This window comes from Peromyscus californicus, unplaced genomic scaffold, assembly GCF_007827085.1.
Source record: "Peromyscus californicus insignis strain IS unplaced genomic scaffold, ASM782708v3 Scaffold_12__1_contigs__length_115047231, whole genome shotgun sequence".
Classification (NCBI taxonomy): domain Eukaryota; kingdom Metazoa; phylum Chordata; class Mammalia; order Rodentia; family Cricetidae; genus Peromyscus; species Peromyscus californicus.
The window spans coordinates 65,772,656-65,798,239 of NW_026294413.1; the positions used below are offsets into that span (position 1 = coordinate 65,772,656).

General features: G+C 42.4%; 1 protein-coding gene across 2 annotated transcripts in view; it reads left to right on the forward strand.

Moving 5' to 3' along the window:
* Positions 1 to 963: 963 nt before the first annotated feature.
* The window catches only part of Micu2 (mitochondrial calcium uptake 2), a 112,574-nt gene continuing 87,953 nt past the window's right edge, over positions 964 to 25,584 (forward strand). For both annotated transcript variants that reach the window (XM_052733086.1, XM_052733085.1), the window contains exon 1: positions 964 to 1,194. In XM_052733086.1, coding sequence (XP_052589046.1) covers positions 979 to 1,194 — 216 coding nt within the window. In that variant the 5' untranslated portion in view covers positions 964 to 978. The remainder of the gene's footprint in view (positions 1,195 to 25,584) is intronic.

Here is a 25,584-nt window from a genome sequence, read left to right on the forward strand (position 1 = left end):
ATGTAGCCATGGGTGGCCTGGAACTGTGCATAGACCAGAAAGTTGGAAAACTAACTTGTAGGAGTCTCTTGTCTCCTTCCACCATGTATGTCCTGAGGATCCAACTCAGGTAGTCAGGCTTGGCACGATGTGCCTTTACCCACTGAACCAACTTTCTGGCTCAAGTAACTCTTAATATAGCCAGACATGTGCCATTTAGGGCAAATATAATGCAGAAAATGCAGAACTTTTCAGCCCAGACCCCAGGCACTTTTGAGGATGGGATTCTACTGTCGCGATCATGCTCACAGTGATACTTTATTAACACTCTTTACCGCTTATTGTTAGAAGTGTTTCCCTCTACAGACCCAAAAGTACCCACTTAACAATGACATCCACTTTCCAGAGAAGTCTGGCAAATGAAAAGTCATGCTAAAACGAATTTGTCTCCGTATTTATCATCAAACACCCTTCCGACTTATTCCCTTTTACTTCCCACCCCCCTTTTAAAATCTAGCTTGTCTGATATATACATAGTCATAGCCTTCCACCCTACTTCCCTTCTTTTTTAATTTTAATTTTATTTTTATGGGGGGGGGCGGTGTTAAGAGGCCAGAAGAGGGCGCTGGATCCCCTGGAGCTGGGGTTACATGTGGCTTTAAGTCTGGAATCGAACTCTGGTCCTCTGGAAGGGCAGTAAGTCCTCTCACCTCCGACCCATCCCTCCAGCCTTGTCTTGGATTGGGATGGTGCCCCCGACTTGTTTGTACAACCTTCCAGTTAACTCATGTCCTTTGCCTGGGAACCTGTCACCCGAACGGGAGGGTCACCTCCAACCACTCTTAAACGTCGAGGGGACAACCACACCTAGCTCACACGCGGAAGGGCCGGCCCTACCCCCACCCCGGGCCGAGATCTCGCGAGAGCCAAGCCACTCGTGAATTCCCCGGCCACGGGAGGTGGGGCGGCGGGGCGCGGCGCGCAGGCGCTTCCGCAAAGATGGCGGCGGCGGCGGCGGCGGGGAGAAGCGCTCGGCTGGCGGCTTGGGGCGGAAGGCTGCGGCGCGGGCTCGCGGCCGGCCGACGAGCTGTCCCGAGTCCCGGCCCCCTGGCAGCGGCTGTGGCCGGCGTGGCCCTGGCAGGGGCAGGAGCGGTGTGGCACCACGGCCGCGTGCAAGCAGCCGCGCGCGAGGGCAGCCTTCAGGTGCTGGCGCAGGTACGGGACGGGCTCGGCACAGCTCCGCCCTCAGGCGCCCCTGGGCGGGAGGCCCCGGAGACCCCAGAGCGCTGCGCGTGCCCGGAGGGCCCGGGAGGAGGAGGGTGGCAGCCCCTCCCCGCCCCCCCCCGCCCCCGCCCCCGCTCCCGCTGGGGAGCGTGTGGGCGTGGCTCGGGGCGGGCGTTTGCCTCGCCACGCCCCTGCCCACCTGGTGGAGAAGGGGCGTTCTGATCTGCGGGTGCTGGGCGACCCCTGCCTCCCCAGGAGGGACCCTCGTTAACCTTTTTTTCGTTTTTTTTTTTTTTTTTTTTTTTTTTTTTCGAGACAGGGTTTCTCTGTGTAGCTTTGCGCCTTTCCTGGAACTCACTTGGTAGCCCAGGCTGGCCTCAAACTCACAGAGATCCACCTGGCTCTGCCTCCCGAGTGCTGGGATTAAAGGCGTCAAGACTTTTTCCAGTCTTGAAAATATCAACTATAAAAGTTGGAACAGTTGGTAGTTACAGATTTTAGATGTTCTAATGACTACTAAGTCTTAAGCCTTAATGTTTTAGGGGGTCACCCGCCTACTCGGCAAGACAATTTTTCTTAACGCCTGGGCTGTTAGGGTGCAAATGTTAATTATCTTACTTCAAGATAAGTATCGCCGTGTAAAAACATTGGGAAGTTTGAATGTACTACCTAAAATAGAGACATTTCAGTGTTTTTGTTTTGTTTTAATTTTCTTAGAATTAAAGGTACTATTTTATTTCTTTATTTGTTAGGTTTCTATTATCTAGTTCTAATGAAAAACTCAGGAAACATTAAAATACAACAAAAAGAGCAGAAAACCTTACAAATTAAAGGTTGGTAAATGTTGTTAGTATGAAGATACAATATAGTTTATACATGCATTGACTCCAGCCTCGCACCACATCTGATTTGAGGTGGAGAAAACTTCTTATGCTATATAGCCTTTTTGTTAAGTTTTTCTAAGATTTATTTTTATTTTATGTGTATGAATATTTTGCCTGCATGTATGTGTGTACCCTGCACGCAGGCACGGTGCCCAGTTGCCAGAAGAGGGCGTTGGGCCCCTGGAACTAGAGTGACAGGCGCTTGTAAACCACCACAGGAGTGCTGGGAACTGAGCTCAGGCCCCTTGCAAGAGCAGCAAGTGCTCGTAACCACTGAGCCATCTCACCAGCCCTGACATTTTTGTTAATCTTATGTCAAACAAATTTATTTTTCATTATTGGTTTTTCTGCTTGCATATTCGATTCCATCCTATTCAGAACCTTAGGTTAATTCCCCACGTGGTGTTATTTTAACTTAGAAACTACTAGTGCCTTGAATAATAAATTCACCTTTTTTTTCCTATTGCTGAGTGTGCAGTATACCGTGCAAGTGCTCTACCACTGAACTACATCCCCAGCCCTCCACACTTTCAAACTTTGCAATTCACAGCCTTTGTAGTCACATTCCCTGACCTGTTATTAACTCAAAACGCTTCCAGCCAGTGACTCACTCACTGTCTAGGAACCAAGTTTAATTCCCACCCACAAGCCCTCAGCAATTTGTAAGATGATTTCACTTCAACCTCCTTTGAATTTTAAGGTGTTTTTTTTTTTTTCTGGTTTTGTTTGTTTTCTGGCTCCCTTCTATCCTATTTCCACTTTAAATTACTACCTTCACCTTACAGTTCACACCAGTGTAGTATTTTGGATTCTTTCTCCAACTCTTATCCTCTTCATTCTCTGCCATTCCGTAACCTTCAGCCTAGCTAAAGTAACCCAGAATCATATTATCAGTGGCTTTCTAAGGTCTGTTGATACAAGTCGGCTTGGTCTGCTCTTTGGACGAACTGAAAATGGGTTTTTTATGCTTTTACTCTCACAGTGGACATTCCTTCCTCAACAGTGGCTGAAAACTAGTGTGTTCAGTGTAGCTGGGGCTTGAGAACTCTCCCCTAAGGTGGGGATTTGTGTGCCTTTTCCTATAAAGGGACCTGTTAATCCCCCTCCACCATTTGGGGCACATGTGTGCACACAGTTTTCTTTTGTTTCTTTTACTCAGTACCACTTGTGGATCTGGGTTAATATCGAGAATAGCCTTCATTCTCGTTCATCACACTGAATGATTTTTCCAGTAAAAGTGGAGAAATTGTGTTCGTGGCATCCTACTCTTTTCTGTTTTCCTTGGTGACCAACAGCTTGTGGTTTGTGTGGGATCAACAGGAGTAAGTGTAGCTGTCCAGGTCATGAAGCAGCAGACAGTTTGGAACCCTTCTTTCTCTCCTCTCATAACTATTGAAATCCTTTGTACCAAGGGTGTGTGCAAGGAGTCGGGTTAGAAAGACAGCTTCTGTCCTTAAAGTATGACAGCAGGGGCAATTTTAATGCACTGTTGTAAATGCTGGCTGCCCATTGCAGGGTCCCAGAAGAGCACCCAGCACACTCCTGGTTTCCTGAAGGGATGATAAAGAAATGGTCGTCCTCCGGCTGCTTGGGAATTCATTTGGCAAAAAAAAGGAGGGGGGTTTAGGTAAAGGGAATACCTACCTGCTCAGGAAGCTACAAGAAAGTTGGACTCAGCAAAAGAGTGAGCTATGAGATGGGTGTGTGCAGTGACCTGGAACATCATCAAGTCACACAAGCCATGTGGCAGGACTTTATCTTAAGGACTGTAGGAAGCCATTGCAGGAGTTCTAAAGTCTCATGGGGATGGGTGCGCGCGCGCGCGCGCACACACACACACACACACACACACACACACACACACACACACACACACGCACGCACGCGCACACACGCTCCTACCCCCACAGAAAGCATCTTACAGTGAAGAGGTTACTTTGTTTTCAGTGGCCTGTGATTTAAACTTGTCTAATTAGGAATGCAAACAAGGCACACTGGACCAACTACTTAACTGTGGGTGACACCCTCATACAGGCTTGCATATGGAGCCATAACTGGCTGGGGGATTGTTTAAAAAAAAAAAAACAAAAAAAAAAAAAAAAAAAAAAAAAAACAAAAAAAACCTGCTAAGAATAAAAGGTTTCTATTTTCCAGGAAAAAAACCCATGGCCAAAAAAATTCAAACATAAAATACACAGTGAATCTCAGGTGTTTCTAGCAGTGCTTGCCAGTGTTAGAACATATGACTTCACCGGAACCTTGTTCTGAACACACAACTTTGGCTCAGATTCCAGACTATTGTGTGTTATGAACTGCAGTATTTTTTGCTGTATGTACAGTTTTCTACTCTTACAGAAACATAGTGGTTTGATAACAGAAAAGAGACATTCAGTATGTTTCTACCATCATTCCTGTGTGTATCAAATTATTATATAATATGTAATTGTATTGTGTGTAAATATTTGCTTTGAAAAATTTAGGTTACTGATTTTGAAAAGTCATTACATGAATTTTGATTTGGGATTAAGACCTAACTTCCAACAGTTTCTGAAGTGCTCCTAAATGCTCATGTGTCTTTATGCATATTGTGTATTTGCATAACTAGAAAAGCAAAGTGTCAATCAAGTCCAAAAACAAAACAAAACAAAAAAACATTGGGTTTTTTTTTAATTCTTTTTTTTTAATGTATGTGTGTAGAGTGTGTGCTTGTGTGTAAATATGGGTATGGGTACAAGTGGAGGTCTGAAGTGATGTCAGGAATCTTCCTAGAGCTTGCAGATTCTGGGCGGTCTTGCTAGTCAGATTGCTCTGAGAAACCCGTGTCTGCTTTCTTTCCTAACTGGAACTGCAGGCAGGCCACCACACCCGGCTCACCTGGCCTTTAAGGTGTCTGCATGAGCTCTGGGGTCTGAACTGTGGTCCCCTAACTTGCTGCAAGTTCTTGTAACAGCTGAGCCATCTTCCCATCCCTACCCCAAAATGTGTTTTCCTCTTTAATAAATGGTAGAAGTGTATGTATAAAAAGCAGTGGTTGACAGATAGCTTGATAGTTTACTGTCAGCAAATGGTTTGGATACCTATTTTGCATATCTCTATTCCTAGGGTCTTATCAAAAAAGTTCGGTGAAAAAGGGATCAGGACGGGAAAATTTAAGAAGCCTGGCACTAGCGTTCTAAATTCTGTCTTGAATAGAAATGTTACTTTCCTATTACAGCATCTCAGTATCATTTTGCAATCCCTGAGAAGCCTGCCATCTTATCAAGCTATATAATATTTGCTTTGCTCTGTGGGAAAATGTCAAGGCCTTAGAAAAATGAGTGAATTAAAAACGAGTTACAGAGTTGTCACAGTAATCAGGAAATGGTGGCACCTTATCAGGGGACTGGTTTACAAGATAAGCTGTACAGATCTAAATTGCACATGTCTTATGTAAATGTGACTGTACTGTTTCAGAATGTATAATGAGTACAACAGGGTAACACAATACTGCCTCCTGCCAGAGTTTGTAGTAGAACTTGTTTATGGTTCATTAGTAAGTGAATTGTTTCTAAATTTTGTCAAGTTATATAGAATATTGGATACTAGCAGTTTCCCTGGCTTCATTTCAGATTTATTTTCTTTGCTTCTCAGTGACAGATTTGTCTTCTACTATTTAAATAGTAAAGTTATTTGGCCTAACAGTAGACATTACTGCATTTCTCTATTCTAAGTAAAAGTGAGGAGTTAGTCCACACTTATTATATAAATTCATTCATATTTTATTCCCCTTAGTAGGTTTAGTTGCATTTGTATTTATAAATTCTTAAAAACTTCTGCTCCACTAATCAGGTTCTTCTTTTCTTCCCTTTTGGAATTATTTTATTTACTTATTTTGCCTTCTGCTGGAATGGGCATTTGTCTGTCTGTTTTATCTCTGCATTTTGTGCATACAACAGTGATGGAATGAACTGAACTGCACTGCTTAATAAAGTGGCTTTGGTTTAGCTGGCATTTATAGAAAGGTTAGACAGAAGCATAGAGCAATTCCCCATTGTCCCAAATCAACTCTGATACTCTTGGAACCCTAGAGGCATGTCATGCCATGTTCCCAGTAGAAAAAAGTGAAGATGAGACTATACTCTTTTCTTCTGTGTTCAACAAGTGTATTGTGACTGGCATATAAATGCAATAAATATTAACTAAATGAGTAAATAAATTGATATAGCCATAATTCTAATAATAATTATGTTATTTTCTCAAAAGTGTAAAACTTCATCTCCTTTACCTATCCATATGAAATTGAGATTTTAATATTACTAGCATTTATATGTGTCTCTATACAGCAAGATTTTGTCTTTTGCTATTACATTTAATAGCGCAAATGTCAATTTTAGAATTTATGTAAAATCAATGATTTTATTCCAACTAAATTGTGAGGCTTCCACTAATTAACCTCAAACTAATTATTTTTAATTTAAATAGTCCTGGCATATGACAAAAGCCAACTGAATAATATATTTGGGTGTTATAGGATGGTTAGATGCTGGGGATTGGCAAGATGGATCTGTGGGTAAAGGAGCATTTGCCAAACCTGACAACCTGAGTTGTCCCTAGACCTCCATGGCAAAGGGGAGAACTAATTCCTGCAAGTTCCTCTCTGACCTCCACAAACATGTGCATGTGTATGCATACAACATGAATCAGCAAATAAATGTTTTAATCTTTCGTTAAATGCGTGCATTGTGTAATACTGCTCACCTCAACTGAAGGTTATAGAATAATGTCTGCATCTTGTGTGAGACTCAAGACCCCTCTGGAATTGCCATGGAAGCTGCTTGGTAGAGCTTCTTGGAAATGCTGTGGTGTGAAGGATTTTTTCCTGAAGGTGCAGCCAAAACCATTGTACCTACCGGCTGGAAGTGACCTTAACCTTTGATGTGGGCCTTTGGGGTCCATCTCTGAACAAATAAGACAGACTGGGACATAGGAACAAATGCCTTTCTCTTTCTGGTGTCTTACAGTCTTAGTCCACTGTCCTCTGTTGTCAGGCTGAAGTTGTTCCAGCTGGCAAAGGAGAAGAATTAACAAATTCCAGCCCCAGAGTCATAGAACAGACCTGAGAACAGTGGCTGAGGGGTTGAGAAACAATACACGGGTAACTGGTGTAGAGTGAAGACAGTTCCGCCAGGTTTCAGGGACAAGGAAACTCTAGGTTGACTAGTGATAGCAAGGATTTGATATGTGAACTTTGAAGAGATGTGAACAAGTACCTAGTCACCCTAGACAGAGCACTGGTAGACCAAAGGAAGAGTTCATCAGTGCAGCCTAGTGAACTAGTAAGTTTGTTTTGCTTCGTTGCAGGAGCATGGGTGATGATAAAACAGCTATGTCACTGAAATGTCCTACCTTGGCATGGGTGTCAACCTCCCCCAAACTGCAAAGATGGAGTCTCCCACTTCATTAACTTCCTGCCTCCTACATATACTCTAGCATCTTGCAAGGCCAGGTACAGCAGGGACCCAATCACACATAGCTGAGAGTGTGGGGTGTAGGTGGGAGGGAGTGGCTGAAGTCTTCGAGGAGGGTCTGATGGTCTTCCTTTCCTGTGAGAGAACTCAACAGACCCAATCTTATGAGGGCCTCTGGCAGGTCATCACAGCTGCTTAAGATGGCAGTGGCTGAACTATGGGGCCTGTACTGAAAGTGTAGTTGATAGACCAGGTGTCATGCTGTCTTAGGATTTCTGTTGCTGTGAAGAGACACCATGACCATGGCAACTCTTATAAAGAGAAACATTTAATTGGGTGGCTTACAGTTCAGAGATTCGGTCCATTATCATCATGGTGGAACATGGCAGCTTGCAGGCAGACATGGTGCTGGAGAAGGAACTGAGAGTTCTACATCTTGCATAGACAACAGGAAGTGAACAGAGACACTGTGCAGTGTCTTGAGCATAGGAGACCTCAAAGCCCTCCCCCACAGTGACCCTTCCTCCAACCAGGCCATACCTCTAACAGTGCCACTACCTGTGAGCTTATGGGAGCCAATTACATTCAGATTACCGGGGTTGGGGATTTAGCTCAGTGGTAGAGCGCTTGCTAGGCAAAGCGCTAGGCCCTGGGTTCGGTCCTCAGCTCTGGAAAAAAAAAAAAAAAAAGACAAAACATTCAGATTACCACACACACCATTAAAGAAAACTGATAGTTGCCAGGAATGGTGGCGCACACCTTTAATCCTAACACTCAGGAGGCAGAGGCAGGTGGATCTCTGTGAGTTCTGGGACAACATGGAATACATAGTAAGTTCCAGGATAGCCAAGGCAGTGTAGAAAGACTCTCTCAAAAACAAACCGGGAGAGGGAGAGGGAGAAGAAGAAAAGAAAAGAAGGAAGGAAGGAGGAGGAAGAGGAAGAAAAGAAAACTGACTCTCAGCCTTCCAGCAGCAGTCAGATGCCTAGCTCCCTCCATACCTCTCTCCCTCCATGCTGGGATTTCTTCTGACTTGAGCTCGCCCAGCTCTTGTGCACACTGGAGCAGTCGCTGTAAGTTCATATGTACACTTGCCCTCTTATGTCCTGCAACAAATGCTTTAAGGTAGATCTTTATAAATATTTGGTAGGCATAATAAAATTAATAATAAATGTCAGCATACCTTAGAAATAATGCATTAGTATGATTTTTGCATCTATGTCCCCTATAATCACCTCCATGACCCGTATCTTTAGACATATATTTTGCCTTTCAATATCACCTCATTTTTTTACTATGATTGAGCATTTCAGGGACATCAAGACAGACTGCAGAAGTATTAGGAAGCTAGGATTAGTCTTCAGTTTTAAAATGTTAACACCTACAGTGACACTTAGTTTCTGTTGGTATCAGTTATTCTCACTGTATATCTCCTCCTGCTCATCCTGATTCTATCCACAGAGATGCTATTCATGCTATTAGCATTTGCATTTCTTATAAGAATCTAATGTCTATAACAATATTACTAGTTGTGAAGCTCAGACTGTTTTTATAGTGTGATCTAGCTCACTGTTTAAATATTACTTATCAGAATACCAAATAACTTTTAAAAAAATCACTTTAAGAATAGATTTGAGTATCCTAGCACCTCTATACTTATATTTTAACCTATTCAAGAACACCTCCCAACACACATTTTAACATGTCTGAAACCTGTATACATCTTAGAATAACCCCATGGTGCTTTACAAAACCTTTGTTTTCGCCTGGTGGCAGACATGCCTTATCATTGCATAAGAATTTGAGAACTCAGACATGACTTCTTCACTTCAGTTAAGATATGTTCATTGTTTAACAGATTATCATCCTTAGGAAAAAGGAAATCATGAGTACAGAAAAGACTCTTAAAACAAAAACATGTTATTGAAAGGCAGAAGCAAGTGTGTCTCTGAGTTCAAGGAGGCCAACCTGCACTACACAGGGAGACTTCATCTCAAAAATGTGTGTGCCAGGGCTGGAGAGATGACTCAGAGGTTAAGAGCACTGGCTTCTCTTACAGAGGTCCTGAGTTTAATTCCCAGCAACCACATAGTGGCTCACAACCATCTGTAATGAGATCTGGCGCCCTCTTCTGGTGTGCAGGCATAAATGCAGTACAGAGCACTGTATATATAATCAGTAAATAAATCTTTTTTTAAAAAATGTGTGCCTTTAATCCCAACACTTGGGAGGTAGAAGCAGGCAGATCTCTAAATTTGAGGCCAGCCTAGTCTACAGGATGAGTTCCGTGATAGCCAAGGCTACACAGAGAAGCCCTGTTTCAAAAAAACGTGTATGTGGTACATACCTTTAATTCCAGCACTGGGGAATTGGAGAGTTGGATCTCTGTGAATTCAAGGTCAGCCTGGTCTACAAAGTGAGTTCCAGGATAGCTATACACACAAACCCTGTCTCAAAAAACCAAAGGGGTTGGGGGAGGGGTACGCGGGGGAGGAGGAAAGAAAGAAAAAGAACAAAAGGCTACACTTAATTCAGAATCAGGGGGCCTTTCCTCTTAGCTTCAGTCCATCTCCATTCTCCAAGCATTTCTCCTGTCACTGAGTGGTGGCTAGTTGCTTTGTAGACTGTCCCTTAAAAGAATTGGTTGCTGTTTCCTTATGGTTTATGTACTTTGGTTAGGACTCCTACTAACCGCACTGTGTCCTTACAGTGCTTTAGATCAGAAGGTGAGGTAGGGGACAGTTTCCTCCTGGTAATAGTTTATCATATGGTGAGGAAGTGTTTGTCAGATTTCTTCACTGTAGACTTAAAAAGTATTACGTCATCACTGGATAATAAAAGTTCTGTGGGGAGCTACTTCAAGGCTTCATTGGGCATTCAAATAAGAGAAAGTTCAATTTCTTTCTGTCATAAATCAAATGTTCCAGGGTATCTAGGAAGATAAAAGTAAGCCTCACCCCGCCGGTTCTGCTGCTGCCCTTCTGCTGAGTTCAGATGTTTGCTTATGCTGACCAGATACTGGAAAGATCTGTGGTGCCTTCGAAAAGTGCTGTTGCTGGGTACAGGCTTCTAGTAGAGAGGGAATGGTGGTAACGAGTCATACAGGCTGTGGCAGTGAAAATGCCGTGAGGTCTGCGTTGCGCTTCAAGTGAGTCATGCATTTGACTGAAACTCAGCGAGTTTGGAGAGGAGCAGGCCCATTATATGCTTCATGCAGAAGCATAGCTGATCCCGTGACGGAAATAGTGTTTCCTCCTGTTTCCTGGAGTTTCCTGTCGGGTTCGGGTAGTGAATATAGCAAAGTCCTCTGTGTGGCCGTTTCCCATCCTCTAAAGCAGAATGCTCGTCTAACCAAAAAGTGTTGGGTAAGTGGCAGCAGACATGTGCACATCACAGAGTCACAGGACAGCATTAGGAGTAAATGGTGCTTTTATATTTGTGGTGTGTATTGGGGGGCAAAGGAGTAAAAAGATGGTAACATATTACCAGTGAGTAAAACAGACTTGCTGGCCTGTACTGAGTGTATTTGTGTTCATTTAAATTGATATGCCCGGGTAATGAACTTTGCAGCAAAATATAAAAGAAAGTGTGATAACCATGAAACTCTATAAGACCAATGCGAATGTAAAGCTTTCTCATAGAATGCAGAGAAGGTTGGGGCATTTTTTGTTTTTTTCATTTTTAATCTTACTGCCTCAGGTAAAAATGCCTGAAAACAGATAAATGCTGACAAACTTTGATGTTAATAAACCCAAATGGAAGTTAAAAAAAAAATCAAAGTGTATAAATGGCTAGATTATGAAAAGAAAGATGCCACAGCTATCCCCTGTAATTAGAGATAATTTGTGATTTGGCATAGCTATTTATAGGACGGGAATAAGAGCCTGTCTTCCCGTCCTCGTAACAGAACATACTTTGTCTGTCTTATTGTACATCTGGGGAGGAGATTTCCTGCAGGGCCAGGGACGAAAGAAAAACCACTGACAGTGAGAAAAGCAGGAGGTAGTTCATCTCTCCTTCCCCAGCTCTAGTTAGTTCACTAAGCCCAAGTAAGAAGTTGTTCCTGCCCACGCTGTGTGCGTGAGGCTGCCGTGTGTGTGTGTGTGTGTGTGTGTGTGTGTGTGTGTGTGTGTGTGTGTGTGTGTGTGTGTCTGAGGGCTGCTGTGGTCTGTGCTGTGTCTGTGAGGGCTGCTGTGGCCTGTGCTGCATGCATGAGGGCTGCTGTGGCCTGTGCTGCATGCATGAGGGCTGCTGTGACCTGTGCTGCATGCATGAGGGCTGCTGTGGCCTGTGCTGCATGCATGAGGGCTGCTGTGACCTGTGCTGTGTGTGTGTGTGTGTCTGAGGGCTGCTGTGTGTGTGTGAGGGCTGCTGTGGCCTGTGCTGTGTGTGTGAGGGCTGCTGTGGCCTGTGCTGCATGCATGAGGGCTGCTGTGGCTTGGCCCTCTTAACATTTTGAGAATGACACCAGTGCATATTCTGAACTACTCTTGGTAACAATGTATGAGCTTAAAGATCAAGTGCATGCTATAATAGGAGTAACAAATCTGTAATAACCTAATTCCACAGATAACCATATTATTTAATGTTTCTGGATTTCAATGCAACTTAAATCTAAAGTAATATTTCATGAATCATCAAAATGTTCATCCATGAAAGTCCCATGAATATATGATATGTAGAGTAAAAGTTGTAATTACTGTGAATAAGGCCTTATCCGATCTTAGCTTTACCCACATTCAGTGTTCCATATGTCGTATACTAGGAGCCTCATACTTTAAGATCCCAGGAATCTTTTGTTGCTGTTGTTTTGTTTTTTTTGTTTTTCAAGACAAGGTTTCTCCGTGTAGTTTTGGTGCCTGTCCTGGATCTCGCTCTGTAGACCAGGCTGGCCTCGAACTCGCAGAGATCCGCCTGCCTCTGCCTCCCGAGTGCTGGGATTACAGGCGTACGCCACCACCGCCCGACGATCCCAGGTATCTTTGTCCTCAGTCCCTTAGCTGCTATGCACCTGGGAAATGAAAATCGCTTTTTAAGTTAGGTAGAATGAAATTTTGAAAGCACAGGCATATGTCACCAAACTGCTCCAGGTATGGCAGGCTTGTTGTAAAGGGCTTGGCTGTCTCCTGGGGTTATGTACAAGAAGCTGTACATGAGTTGCTTTCTGTGGTTTGTGTATGCAGTATGGATGTTAAGAGATTAAATCACATCCTTGTGTTTTTAAAACAAAGTCTTTTTCAGTTTCATTTAGCTATAATCACCCAATTAAGAAACCAGCTTAAATCAAAAGCAGACCCCTAGGAAGGCTTCTCTGCCTGTTTAAACTCACAGTCCTGGAGTTTGCGGGATACGAGGAATTGCTCCAAGATGGAAGTCCAGGCCAGAGCACCACTGTGGTTGTGTGGCAGCGCTCCTTTGTCTATATGTGGCTTAGTAGGTGCCCCAAAGGTGGAGCTGTGACTGCCATACTGCCAAGGGAAAGCAATAAACTGCTGAGTGCCTGAAGGCTCATCTGATCATTACATGTTTAGCTGAGCCAGCATCCTACCTGCATGGAAAGGCAAGCTTACTTAGCCCTCCTGGTAGTTCTCACTCAGATGTACTAAATATAAAAGATAGTTTAGTGACAACCAGACAAAGTAAGAAGGAAGCTGTGGAATTTGGCCACAAACCACTGTGATCAAGGAGAACCGTCAAGGGGCTGGAGAGGTGACTTAGCAGTTTAGAGCATTCACTGCTGTTACAGAGGTCCTGGGCTTGGTTCCCAGCACCCACATGGCCGCTCATAGCTGCCTGTAACTCCAGTTCCAGTGGACACAGGCCTTCTTCCTGGCCTCCCAGGGCACCAAGCATGCACAAGTGGACGGATGTCCATAAGGCACTCTTACCCATAAAATAAACAACATGGGGTGGAGATGACAAAACAATCAGTATAGTAGTATTTTCTAGAAAGACACTTTCTCAAAAATTCCTTTCTGATTAATCATGTCTTATCAGTGATTGAAACTTGCATATTTAACACTCCAGCGCTTTTTCTTTTTAAATTAGGACTTCATGTTTTGCCAGTAGATTTGATATCAGCAGTAATTAGATAAATTTATGTTATAGCCATGACAGTTATTTCTTGAAACACTAAAATAATATATAATTACTGAAACTCCTTGAAATATGTTAGGAAAAGATCTGGAGATGTTTGTTTCTTAAAAATTACTTATCTTTCCTCTTTTTTTTTTTGTTTGTTTGTTTTTTGAGACAGGGTTTCTCTGTATAGCTCTGGCTGTCCTGGAACTCACTCTGTAAACCAGGCTGACCTTGAACTCACAGAGATTCACCTCCCTCTGCCTCCCAAGTACTGGTATTAAAGGTGTGTACCACCACCACCTGGCTCATATTTCCTCTTTTTGGAGTATTTATATATTATAGAAAATTTAGGGTGAAGTAAAAAAAGAAATGTAAAAAATTCTGCCTCCTGGCATAACTTGAAAAGACTAGTTACTCTTGAACTTTGGAAGCTATACCTTAAATAGAAAGGTTTCTTTAAACTTACTTAAAACTTTACAATGCTTTAAGACCCAGGAAGGGACAAATATATATATCCTAAAGCTTCAGGTCAGAGGCCTTGAACTTCTAGTATGTGACTGGACACTGCAGACTGGACCATGTTCTAAGTTCATGAAATTATATAGGAAGTGTCTGTGCATTTTTTTTTCAGAGACTTAACAGATAGTCAAAGGATTATGAAAGTGAATGAATTATTGCCCATTCATATTGTAGAAGAAAGCCAGACATAGTGGTGCAGCCCTGTACTCCCAGCAGTTAGGAAACAGACCAATAATTCAAGATCATCCTTCTTTACATACCAAATTGAAGGCCAACTCAAGCAACATATAGCTCTGCGCGCAAGCGCGCACACACACACACACACACACACACACATACACACACACACACACACACACACACACCTAAGTTCTATTATAAAACTAAACCTTTTAGCTCTGAAGGTAATAATTATGGTGGTTCCAAACACTCTGACCGTAGCAGAGTGAGGTGCTTTGGCCCTTCTGGAAAAGCACCTTTCCCTGTGTCCTGGTAAAGGTGTATTTTTTTGCTTATTTGGACATCTGCTTGCGTGTAGAGAGCAGTGAGGAAGGCATCCACAAAGGAAGACATCCACAGTGGCTTTGTTACAGTGTTAAGGAAACAACAGAGTGAAAACAAAATCAGAATTCTACAGATATCCATGTGAGACTACATCAAGACAAGCTTTGGTTGGATCTCTCTTTCTTAGGTGCCGTCTCTGAAAAGGTACACATTTCCTATTAGGTTTCATGGACGAGAACTCGGAATGTTTTTCCATACAGGGTAAAGTAAAAGGACTATGTTTCCAGTTTTTAGGATCTGTCTTTGTGCCTTTCTGGTTCTTAACATTTGGAAGTCTTCACAGTATGTCTCCAATGTCTGCAAGAAAGAATGGCCTCTCTGCTCCAAGTGCACAGGTGGGATTGCCGTGAGGTCGTGTGCTTTATGGCCTTTCCTCTCGTCCCTCACCACTTAGTTCTTTGGGCCTTTTATTTCCGTTCCAGTATGCTCTGTGAGCCCCGTTTTACTATCTTATCCCTTTACAACTTTACAAATGGGAACAGACACCTTTGTCTGTTGTTCATTATCTATGGACTTGAAGATTATTCTGTTCCCTCTCTAGCCTGTGAGTGAGTTGAGTAATTCAAGTTTTCACAGCCTAGCGGGTCTACTTATAAATTTATAGGTACATTATTAATACTAGTAAAATATAAAAATTACTGTTTCTTGTATATATTTATATGTATATCAGTGATGAACATATATAAATTCTTAAAGAAGAGCTTACAAAAATTTAAATTGAGAGACTATACAAACAATAAATAGCCTATAAATATTCAGAAACTAATTTAAACAAAGTTCCAAAATCTACCCAAATTTTCGAAAACTCGAAGTTACACTTTGCTACTTCACTAGCAAGGCAGGGAGAACGAGTCTGGGCAGATCTGGTGCCTAAACCATTTCAGAGCTTCAGGCTCTGTCTACTCGGGGCTGCAAGTGTGTGTTCCACTCTCTCCCCAAGCCTAGCATTATCTATTAATTATCACCAGTATAGGAGTAGATTTACCAGGCACATTTTGAAAGAGAAAGATTGGCCAGCAAGAACAACCAGAGTTCAGACCCTGAGACCCAGACTATGGCAGGAAAAACATGACGCTTGAAAGTTGACCTTTGACCTCCACACACATACCACTGCATCATGTACAGGGGTGTGCACTCACACTTTCTCACTCAAACACAAGTATAGCTAATATATAAATAAGGGGGAAAAAACTTAAGTGAAAGATGACCCAAATGCTGGCTCCATCCACATTCTACCCTCCAAGTTTGTAACAACTTACAAAATTGCATATTTTCTCTGGGTTTTGTTTCTTTCTGCTGGTGGTGATAGTCATTTTTTGAGACAAAGTGTCTCTGCCTGTCTGTCTGTCTGTCTGTCTACATGGCTTATGTGGACCACAAACATTCCAGTGCCTGTGAAGACCAGAAGAGGGCACCTGATCCCCTGGAGCTGGATTCCAGGTGGTTGGGAGCCGACCAGCATGGTTCTAAGAACTAAACCCGGGTCCTCTGGATGAGTCATAAGAGCTCTTAACCATTGAGCCATCTTTCTACCCCACTGGTTTATGTTCCTTATAGAAGATTTTTAGGGGTATTCAAGTTACATATACCCTCACACCCACACAGAGACACACATGCATACGTGTAATTAAAAATAAATTGTAAAAATAATTTTAAATTCGCTGGCATTTCCAGGGTTTGTTTTTGTTGTTTCTTTCTTTGCTTTACATACCTCTGAAGAGCGTCATTGGGTACAGGCTGCCTGACTCGTGTTACCAGCTCTGCACACTTGACTCACTGGCAGGTTGTTTTGGTTGTTGTGTGTGTGTGTGTGTGTGTGTGTGTGTGTGTGTGTGTGTGTTGTTCAGGTGTAGTTCGAATTACTAAATGGTCTTTTGATTAAAAACCCAGAGCCAAATATTGGGGTAAATGCTGAAAGATCAGGGAGACAAAGGAACAAGCCACTGCCGTGTCTTACCTCTAGGACTCCTCAGCCTGAAAAAGCTGTAACCGAAAGGGCCTTAGTTCCTGTCTCCTCACACCTTATACGCCTTTCTCCGCCCAGCCATGTCACTTCCTTCCTAGTGCTGGGATTAAAGGTGTGTGTGCTTCCCACATAGTGGGATTAAAGGTGTGAGATCTCAAGTGCTGGGATTAAAGGTGTGTGTGCTTCCCACATAGTGGGATTAAAGGTGTGAGATCTCAAGTGCTGGGATTAAAGACGTGTGTGCTTCCCACATAGTGGGATTAAAGGTGTGAGATCTCAAGTGCTGGGATTAAAGGTGTGTGTGCTTCCCACATAGTGGGATTAAAGGTGTGAGATCTCAAGTGCTGGGATTAAAGGTGTGTGTGCTTCCCACATAGTGGGATTAAAGGTGTGAGATCTCAAGTGCTGGGATTAAAGGCGTGTGCCTCCACTGCCTGGCTCTGTTTCTCTCCTAGACTGAGACAATCTCATGTAGTCCAGGGTGGCTTTGAACTCACAGAGATCCAGACAGATCTCTGCCTCTCGAGTGTTAGGATTAAAGGTGTGTGCCACCTCTGCCTAGCCTCTATGTTTGATCTAGTGGCTTGTTCTGTCCTCTGATCTTCAGACAAATTTTATTAGGGTACACAATGTATCACCACATTTCAGGTTAGTTTGGTTTAGTTGTTTGAAACAGGGTCTCTCTGTAGCCCAGACTGGTCTGGAATTCATGGCTGACCTTGCTGCTTCAGTATTCCAAGTACTAGAATTGCAGGTGTGAGCAAGCACACCCACCTGGCTTCTCTGGCAGTTTCACACTGCTGCTTTCTTGTTCTTCAGATTAAGGTAAAGAACTCACATTCCCCATTTGACCCCATTTGCCATAAAAGCTGCGGAAACTAAAGAAGAGTAATGCTGGATACTGGTAGTGGTAGCGCCTGTTAAAGAAACTGGTTCACTTTCTTACTAGTTGTTTTATTTTTATTTTTGGTTTTTCAGGAATTACACATCAAATCCAGTACAGAGTTTTTAAAAAAAATCATTATCAAAGTATCTTCAAAAACTGATAAGAGCATACATATATCATCATGAACTCTGTTGAAAAGAGTGATGTAAAAGTGGAATGAAAGTGTTGGCAAACCCCAGGTCTTAGATGATTTTACTACCTTTGTGCACAGCGGCTCCTGAGCAGTCTTTCCCTGAACTATGAAATCCTGTGTTTGCTCTTTGTATTGCACACTTACAGCCTGTGGTTCATTTATTGTTTGAGTTGCTGGTGACTTGTTATGAGCTTGCAAAATGTGGACAGCATCTCGGTGCCCTCACCAGTGCGACTGCCTGTTCATTGGCTTTCTGCTCATTTCCTGCAGATACATTCTAATAGCAGAACTGTTTCAGAAATACAATATTTCAGGCTGTCGATGGACTCAAAGATGAAGCACAGGGAAAAAGCCATTGAGATGTAAACCAACCGTGTAGAAAGCCTGAAATCCATCAGATCATTCAATTAGATTTAGGGAGTGTGAGACAGCTAGCTGGTGTAATCCAGGTTCAGAGCATCCTGTTTCTGAGAGATTCCATGGCTTCTGTGCTGAGCAGAACCAAAGCAGTACCCTCTGGTGTAGTTAACACAGCCAGTACCTGTCAATGGCTTCTTTTCTTCTTTTCCCTTTAGGAGAGAGAGCATTTGAAAATCTATAGTAATAAATATGCATAATTTGCGTTTGTAATATAATGAGTACAAAGAGCTTTTCTTTCTGGTCATGTGTGTGGCTCTTTTATGAAATTGCATGTCGCAGAGCACACACCAAGGTATCTAAAACTTTTAATACGTTGTTAATGCTTTGAGATATATGCGTAAAGCAGATTTTTGTATATTGAATCTAAGACTAAACTCTTTTAAGTTTTTTTTATAATAGCACACCTTAAATTTTACTGGTTCCCTTGTCATGGTATGTATCTTCAAAGCACTAACCGTGTTCGCTGTGTCCTGGGCACTGGGGTACATTTCCTGTTGTTGAGTACTCCAGTCAGGTCCCAGTATAGAGCATGGAGCTCTGACAAGTGTTCTCACAGGGAGGACACCTACCCCCACATGGCTGCTCCAGGAAGGGCTCTTGGAGAAGGTAATTAATTCTTTACAAAGAAGCTGCCCAGTGAGGAGGAGGAGGAACACCTGACCATGTTGTTTCTCGTTGTAAGCACACTTAGCTTTGTCACACCGTTGCTTTGCAGTCAGAAGCAAATAAGTGGTCGATCCGTCTTCTGGAAAGGTTCACTGAAGTCAATCAAAGGCAGCAGAATGAATGCTAAAGCGAAGGACACCCCAGCAGCCCAGATGGATTATAAAGCAGTCCTGACAGCAATCATAAGAACTATGATTGACAGTTTAAGTTAATGGGTTTGCTTCTTACAGAGGCCATTCATGAAAGAACAAGACTATCAATGAAAATATGGTTTTTGATGAGAAATTGCTAATCTGCCCCTTTGTTTTCTTTAGTTTTGTTCATGTGTACTTCTTTAGTGAAACTTATGACCAAATACATTTAAGCTTTCAGAATCTTGCCATTTACCTAAGAGTTTTCTGAAACTTCTGTTCTTTCTTTGTTCTGAATAAGTCCTCATTTGTACGCAGTCAGCATGCATGCCAGGTGTTTATTTTTTTAAGAATTTCATGTTTTTATAGAATTAAGATGTGGGGACTGAGAGACTGCTGTCACTAGTCAGCAGTGAGCTTTGGAAAGCCGCCTCACTGTTTTCCACTTAAACTGAGGGAGCAACTGAAGCCTGTGCCGAGGGTCAGGATGGAGGGTGCAGGAGTACTATGGCTGGGGGAGGGGGGCACGGGGAAAGCGTGGCAAAGTCATCTCTGAATGAATCCCTCTCCTTCATAGCTGGACTGCAGCTGTTCTCAGGAAGGGGTGGGGGAGGAAGGGAATCCCTTAATCCAGCCCTTCCTGCTCCACTCTGTGTCACACACTGCAGGACACTATCCTGGGCGCTGGGTCCCTGTGGCAGCTTCTGTTCAGGACTCCGCCCCCACAGTATTCCAGGCTTCTCTGAAACTCCGTTTCTCAAGAGCTTTTTTGCATGGGTGCCTTTGGTCCCTCCATTAGATCAGAATGTCTGTCACAAAAGTTCCCTCTTAACTGCTCAGCATCTCAACTGCCTAGGAAGGAGCATTCACACCCCAAACGAATGGTCTGGTACCAAAGCTCTTACTAGTTTATGCATAAGTTTAATTACAAAATCTTTAAAGATACTAGTCTGGTGCATATTTCATAAAAAATAGAAATCTGCCAGGTGGTGGTAGTAGTACACACCTTTAATCCCAGCACTTGGGAGGCAGAGGCAGGAGGATCTCTTGAGTTCAAAGCCAGCCTGGTCTATATAGTGAGTTCCAGGACAGCCAGGGCTACACAGAAAAACCTGTCTTTGGGGGTGGGGGGAGGAAAAAGAAAAATCCTTGAAAAATAGAAAACCAAAATGCCATGATTTATACCCTTCAAAATAATGGTGGGAGCTTAACTGTTACTCTTATAGAACATACATACTGGCTAACTGCTGCTCACTTCTTTCCTGTCTGGTCCAATACCACCTTCTGGAATGTCCCTCCACTGGGAAGCAGATAGTCTTTCTATCTCTGCTTGGTGCTTTGTCAGAGGAGGTGTGTACTGTTTGTTAAGTACTGATATTAGTAATGGTTGAAAAGTTCACACAGTGCTGTCTACCTTCTGCTGTGTAGGGAATAAGCCAAAGTAACTCAACTGTTTCTTAAGAAAAACACTATTTAATTAAAGTGGAGTGGAGGAGACTGGTGCTATTTTAGGATGATGTTGAGCTTTTAGCTGAAGACCCTAGAGTGTGTGTGTGTGTGTGTGTGTGTGTGTGTGTGTGTGTGTGTGTGTGTGTGATCACTTGAGTTCTAAGTTAAACTTGTTTAGATCACAGAAGTTATGATGTGGTTCTTAGAAGGCAGTAGTGGAGAAGGAAAAATGAATATTGTGCTAAGTAATCTAGTTAGGAAGAAAAAAAAAAACAGAGAAGATGTGTGTTTCACTTCCTGACAGCCTTTCTGCCCTAGACACAAGTTGTGTGGTGGGGATGAAATGCGTCAGAGTCTGTGTGTTAAATAGAAATAAAACATAACAGTATATAATACACACGAGCACACGCGCGCGCGCACACACACACACACACACACACACACACACACACACACACGCCATTTCCTCTTGCTGTGCTCTTCTAAGCAAAGCCCCCTTCACTCCCCTAGCTTCAAAAGAAGGCTGGAGTATCATCACTAGAGAATCAGTACTGAAGCGCCAGGGAGGTGTTCCCAGTGCCCGGGTTTTCTGGGAATAGCTTTTGTCTCCTTGGCTAAGGCCCCGTCATTCTGTAGAACTTATCATGAGACATCGCTTACCCAGTGAAGATTTCTAATTTAGTCTGGGGTGTTTTGTTTCATATACAATAAAATCTCCTTCATCCGGAACAAAGTAGAAAATGTGTAATGAGTGAAAATTTCCAATCGTAAAGTTTTCTTTAAGAGAAAGCATTCAGTCGTGGCACAGAGTGTTCAGAAGCAAAGCAATTTATTTCATCCAGATTATTACCAATTCCAAAATAAAGGCCCCAGATGACTAGGTCTTACTTACTATATTTTGTCTAATGCAATGTGTGTGTATTAGACGTTCTGAAAGCTGTAATACTGTAAGAAAGGCCCTTTCTGTTCCCACTTTATTCTTGAGAAATTTGGACACCAAGGAATGCTCAACAAAGAACAGAGAACTTACTTTTTGTAATTTGTCACTTCATGGATAAAAAGTAGAGACAGAAGGGTGAAGCACCTGTTGCTTTAAAGGCAATAAATGAGTGAAATGTTTTAACAGAAGTCATCAGCTTTCAAAGATCTCTTTTATCCAGTTCCCATCACTCACTGCTCTTAATTCCTTTGTCACATTTTTTACTGCATTACAAGTAATCCTTGAAATCCATGGAGCATTTTATATATAACTAGAACCATGTGGATGGTTCTCACATGCTCATATAGCCCCAAATCCCAGCAGTTTTTTTCTGTTCCTCCTTTCCCGCATATTTAGTCTTAGATGCAGGTTTGAGGAGCAGTCATGGGGTAATGGAAGGAATTCCACCCCCACTCACCAGCTTCCACCTAGCAAGTCTCTGAATAGTCTCCCTAGGTTTAGGGTAACAGAGCCTCCAGCAGGCCTGAGCCTTTGATCTCAGCCCAGCATTCTAACCCTCCCTCTTCCCTAGGAGCTGGCTCCTCAGGCAGCTGCTTTGCAGTCAAGCTCTCGTTATTTATATGTAACTGTATACACTGGCCAACAGAGTCGATTTGTAGAAGTACCTTATGAAATCTCGTTCAGATAAAGAGTAAGATTAATAGTGTTTATTCCATTCCTCTGGAATAGTTCTGTTTATAACAAACAGGTTGGAGTAAGAAGGGACAAAAAATTCCAAACTCCCAGGTTAATTAAGTTCAGTGCTGATATATAGGTGGATGTGTGGACACAGCCCACATCTGCTGCCGTCATTTCTCCACATTACGGCACAAGGAAATATGGCTCTGGTTTGGTTTTTTTTGGTTTTGGGTTTTTGTTTTGTTTTTTTTTTTTAACATTTTGTTTTATGGTGCTTGAGAAGGACATACTTCTCATGGAAGCCAGAGGACAGCTAGTAGGAGTCAGCTTTCTCCCTCTCCATGTGTGTTCTGCAGATTTAATTCAGGTTAGAGTTGGCAGCAAGTACTTTTGCCTGCTGAGCCATAGTGCTGGCCATTTTAAGAATCATCTTAGAGCTAATTCTAACCCCGCACTGTAGCTTTTTGAGTGAGTGTGTGTGTGTGTGTGTATGTGTGTGTGTGTGTGTGTGTGTGTGTTTTAACAAGTTTTAAAAGATTGAATCCAGCAATAAAGATACCATATTGGAAAGCCTATTTTAGAAAATGAAAATTGATACCAGTCTTTTTTGAGGTATTGTAAAATTATTGAAACATAGAATGCACACATACAGGGGCAGTGAAAAATGGTGTTTTCCTTTTTGATTTATAACGGTCTTTTTCTGTGTTTTACTTAGCTAGATCCCTTTCCAGGGAGAGCCGTGTCTTCCCTGTGCTCTCCTGACAATCCGTTGCCTCACTGATTTCCTGATCTTCCCGTTCTCTTTCAGATCATGGTTCCATTATCTCCTACTGCTGCTCTTGCCTTCATTGTTCCCACAGAATTTTGCATAGGTACTACCTTAGATTTTAAGGAGACATTCTAGCCAGTTATGCCATTTGCAAAAATTATGTGAATACATTTCCTGACCCTGTCCATCTTGAGCCAAGGCTCTTTTATCTTTGCATTAAAATATCAGCTGAAGAACACAACAGTCCTAGTAGCCTCTGCTATACAGTACTTGAGCAGTAGAAGATTTGAGAGGTGGCTGACTGAGCTAGGGACATACCTGTGACCTAAATGTGCTTGGAAGTTCTCCCTGTGCTCAGGTTGGAGCTGATCATATCTGGTGGGCGTGTGCTTTTCAATTTCATTTGTTCTCTCATTTTGGGGTACCCACCAGTTTAGCTTCATAGTTCCTAGATCAGTTCCACAAATATAGTATGTTCCTCTCCCAGCAAAGTCACAACTTGATGATGCTGGCCCTTCCCTGAACAGGACATGGGAGGAAAGGGCTGACATTGGGCCTTCACTAGGCACAGAGTGATGGGAACGTGAAGTAGGAGTTCTGCTCTTTTCTTGCCTTTGTCCAGCCCTGACAACAATGGTGCAGGCCCATTGTACACACCAGAAGCAGACACTCCTTCATCTGCACCTTACTGCCCACAAACCCAAGCTGCAGTAGAGTGCCCCTTGGAGTCATGCAGTTAATGGCCTGTGCCTGGCAGCCCCACCACCTGAGGTGGCTCAGGAGTTCACTGGCGCAGACACTGCGTTGTTCTCCCTGGAAGAAGACACTGCTTCTGCCTGGGTTGTCCTGGAGTTTCAGACACATTTTTACTGTCTGGAAGGAAGGTCCTTTAAGTCACGTTTAAAAATCTTTAATTTTAATGTCGCTGTTTACTTTTGGGTTTTTGGTGTTTTGGTAACAGTCAAGAACTTACTGATCTCATTAGTTTGTAAATTTTTTAAATGGCCTTTTGCTTTAAGTAAGAGTTGTCATCAGAAAGATATATTGTGCTGGGTTTTTTTGTTTTTTGTTTTGTTTGGGTTGAAGAAAACTAGCGTATAGATCTGATGACCCCAGATTTTATTTCCTGGATTTGTCTATAAAATGAGAGTAAATCACAAAGGCCAAAGTGCATAGGAAAGGGAGCCAGTAACACCTGGAGCTTCCCACTCCCTCCAGATGCGGATCAGGGTCCAGTACAAGGATTTTAGGCATGAGCAGCAACATCAGTACTGAAATTTATATACAAAGTACAGTGCTTAAAGTTAAGAGTTTGCTTTCTGATAGTTACTATTTTTGTAAGCAGTTGATTTAACCCTAGGATATAATTTCAGTCACATTTTTCTTGGTTTCCTGAAATCCCAAATCTGTGTGTCAGCACACTGAATTTTTGCTCAAAGGTTCTTTTCCTGGTGCCTCGTTATGACAAAGAATGAACTAATAGTGAGCTCTTAAAAAGTGTGTGTTGACATTATTGGGAAGATGAAAGCATGTGTGCCTTGTGATTTAGTTTTATTTGACGTGTAACAGTTATTCATGACAGTGTAGAACTCTGTCTACTTGTACTTTTCCGAAAGACGTTCTGTTTTCACTCATAGCTCTAATCATTTGCAGTTTATATAAGCAAAGCCCTGCTTTGTCTATAGCGTGCACTCTATAGAGTACTGTGGCCGTCTGGGGAGTCAGGGAGTAATGCTGATTTCATACAGCACAGTAGAGTGTGAGGTCTGTCATGTCAGTGAATCTTCCAGATAATTCCAGCTCATTTGTTAGAAGGTATTTTTCTCATAAAAGATTTACATTAAATGCTTTTAAGCTGTACTTCTCATCTTCCTACATTTTAGCAACATTTTCTGTGTGTGAGTGGCTTCTGAGGGTTACTCGTGTGTGTGCATTGGGGCCGTGGTTGACTCTGGTAACCTTGGCTGGCCCAAACCTTTGCAGCCATGTGTGTTTATCTCTCCTGTCTCACTGCCTCCCTGCAGCAGTTTAGTGGACTGGACTCCAGCATTTATATAGTTTTTCAGTGTGAAATACACAGTTTGTTATTTAAAAAACAAACATTTGAGATGATCCATTCAAAGACACATTGTGCTCAGTAAAAATGAACTGTATCGTGAAGATAGTGAAGGCTGTGACCCAGCAGATATTTGTGTGGTGTTTACACTTACATTGTTTAGTCTTTGGGACTGGTTAATTTCAGTATGTGGGGTTTTTTTATTTGCAGTGTTTTTATAATAAAATTTAAAAACAAAATTAGCAAAAGATTAAAATGGAGTATGTGATAGAAAACATTAATGAGAAATGCTTTACAGATGGTTCAGACGTAGTATGTAAGAAATTTAAGTATTCTACACTTCTAGTTTGGATTCAGAAGTTCAAAGAAATTTATAACCATGTCACACCCTTATCAAAATAAAAGTGTGGAGTTGGACTTTGTATAAAATCTGAACAATTAAGAATTCCCACTGGTTCCTTATCTACCACAGATATGTCATACCATCACTCTGGCTTAGTCCATTTTTTGTTTGTAAAATTAACAGTGTCTCAATACCACTCTGCCTTTTATCTTCCCAGGTCCCTACTTCTGGGAGCTTCGTAAAGACTGAAAATATTTGTCCAAGTACACACACACACACACACACACACACACACACACACACACACACACATATATATAAATATATATATATATATATATATATTTATATATATATATAAACAACCTGAATTCAGAATAGCACAAAAC